This window comes from Penaeus monodon, chromosome 15 (genome assembly GCF_015228065.2).
Source record: "Penaeus monodon isolate SGIC_2016 chromosome 15, NSTDA_Pmon_1, whole genome shotgun sequence".
In the NCBI taxonomy this organism is placed as follows: Eukaryota; Metazoa; Arthropoda; class Malacostraca; order Decapoda; family Penaeidae; genus Penaeus; species Penaeus monodon.
Window position 1 is genome coordinate 2,101,758 of NC_051400.1, and position 2,698 is coordinate 2,104,455.

General features: G+C 46.6%; 1 protein-coding gene across 1 annotated transcript in view; it reads right to left on the bottom strand.

The window, feature by feature from the left end:
- LOC119582089 overlaps positions 1-2,698 on the bottom strand; it is a 7,378-nt gene that overhangs the window by 522 nt on the left and 4,158 nt on the right. The window contains exons 8-11 of the mRNA XM_037930335.1: positions 942-2,653; positions 689-818; positions 465-583; positions 140-330 (exon numbers count right to left, since the gene is read on the bottom strand). Coding sequence (XP_037786263.1) covers positions 140-330; positions 465-583; positions 689-818; positions 942-2,653 — 2,152 coding nt within the window. The remainder of the gene's footprint in view (positions 1-139; positions 331-464; positions 584-688; positions 819-941; positions 2,654-2,698) is intronic.

Genomic DNA, 2,698 nt, shown 5'->3' on the forward strand with positions numbered 1-2,698 from the left:
GTGAAGTCCTAGTCTTTAAAATCAATATAACCATTCTCAAAATCATATACAAAATTTGATTAATATGATCCCGCCCGTTCGTCTTTCTAAGCAACACCGGACATTGATCAAGCAGACCGAGCACCTCGCTTCGCCTCACCTTCCACGCAGGGCCCCTTGCACAGCCTGACCTCCGTCGGCTGGGCCTCTGCGCACCGGGCCGGCGTCATGAAGCGACCCGCAGTCAAGGGCGACGCTCCTGCAACCAGGGGAAGACCGCACGCCACAAGTCGACGCTGGATGCCCAGACCGCACCAGTCAGAACACGCACTCCACGGACCCACTACCCACCTACAGGGAAATTTAATGTAATTCTTAATCAAAGTTGGGATTAGAATGGTAAAATATGCCTGATAATTCTGGTATGCATGTACGATCTATTTTTTTTCATATATTACGAAACCGGTGGTGTACAAAATACGTACTTGGGGATCGAGCAAGGGAACGTGTTGCAGGACTGGTTGAAGGGCGAGAAGGAGTAAGGAAGGCCGTCACACAAGTCTTCCGAAACTTTGATTTCTGGAGCGCCCATTTTAACACACACCTGTTGGCAATGGCCATATAATTGTTGAGAGATTTCGACAAATATGACTGGATGACGGTAATCGTTAATACAAGAACTGGGTATAGACTTGTATTTAGGGTTTACCTGGGTGACTGAACGTGTGCCGCCTCCACAAGTGCGGGAACAGGGGCCAATGCGTATGGCGCGTGTGTGGGTTGGGGCAGTGGCAGCTACTACAGGCTTCTGATGATGCCCCTCCCGGAGACTGGCGAACCTTTAAGGGGGAGAAATGCGTTTATCAATAGACGACTCAATATATAATTATAAATGAGCTAGTAATAACAAAATGCTTACAATGATTAGAGTATGATTTCCCTATTTTTCTGAGAATACAGACCTTGCAAACTCATCATGTTGGCGACCGAAGTTTTCCTTGAAGCGATGTTTATCCTTCAGCGGTCCTTTGGGCATTGACGCGTCCTTCGCCAGGGATCCCATGAGCACAGGAGCCAAGAAACTGTGCAGCAAGTGTGATGGGATGGAGAAGTGAAGACCAGATCCGGCTACGTTGAAATCTTCTACTGAAAAAATGGTATTGCCCTGTTCTTCCTCCGAGTTCTCTGTGGCGCTGTGGTCTCCCTCAGGATTTTGGACAGGTTTTGTAAAGGTCTGTTCAGAAAACGTGTGTGTTGCAGTGATCGGCACTACGGGAGGTTCTTCCTGCTGGACGGGTCGCTCTGCTGGGATGCCTTCAGTGGTACTTGATTCAGTAGTAGTAGGCTGACCGTTAGTAGATTTTTCCGTGGCGATTTCTTCGCTTAAAGATTTTTCGGTTGTATTTTGCTCAGTGGTAGGTTGTCCTTTTGCCCCCTCCTCGGTAGTGATTTGTTCCACTGTGGTTGTTTCTGCTGTAGGTTGTTCAGTAGTGATTTCCTCTATTGTAATCTTCTCTGTATGAGGTTGTTCTATAATGGTTTGTTCAGTACCAAGTTGTTCTGTAGCAGGTTGCTTTGTAGTAATCAGTTTTGTATCAGGTTCTTCAGTATTTTGCTCAAAAGCAGGTTGTTTTGTAGCAGTTTGATATGCAGGTGTTAGTTCTTCGACAAGTTGCTCTGTAGTCGTTAGTTTTGTAAAAGGCTGTTCTGTGGTACTCTGTGCTGCACCGGATTTTTCTGTGGACATTTGTTCACTAACAGGTAGTTTTGTAGAGGTTGGTTCTGTAGACGATTGTTCAGTAGGGGTTCCTTCTTCTATGGAAGTTGACTGTGTAATGGCTTGTTGCTGCTCCATAGCGGCCGGTTCAGCTGTACTTACTTGTTCTGTAGTGACATTATATATAAGGGAATATTCCATACCTTGAACTGGAATCGCTGTATTTGTAACCTTTTCCGTTGTGAGTGGGTAAATGTCTTCTACGTTGACAGTTGGGACCAATTGCTCGGCGGACGTCAGAGACACATTTGTCGCATGTGTAGAAACAGAATAATCAGTGCCTTCATATGCAGTGACAGGGGACTTTGTGATGTTGTGTGGACTGATAGGGGACTCAGTGACGTCCTGTATAGTAGCGGAGGTCGGTTTCTCTTGGTATGTGGTAGCAATAACCTCTTGGACTTGCTGTGCGGATGAAGAGGACGGCTGTACTTGATGTATGGAATCCTGGTTGCCTCCGACTTCATTCATGATGGTAGAGACATTTTGGAGATCTTGAATGGAGATGAGTAGTTCCTGACCTTGACTAGCATGCGTGGAATTTTCAACTTCGATGAAGGTCAAGCTCTGCTGTAGTTCTCCAGTGATAGCAGAATCAGGTATGGATGAATTTTTCATTTCTTCATCGGGGGGAAGAATTTCAGTCAAAGTAGGATTGCGAATTTCTCCACTAACCGGAGAATCTTGCAGTTGTTCACCAGGAACGGACGGCATCTCGCTTTCTCCATCAACCAAAAAGTGTCCGTAGACTTCAGCAGTGGGGCCCAAATATCCAGGAAATTGTCCAGTGGTGTGGGGCGAGGCCGGGTTGCGGTTGGGATAATTGTCGCATCCGATATAACGGTGGAGGAAAGGAGGCATAAAGTGACAGCGGTAAGGCATAGGTATGTTCCCCAGCTGCGGAAGTGAGAGGAGACTTATCAGGACGTGAGTACCCAAAAA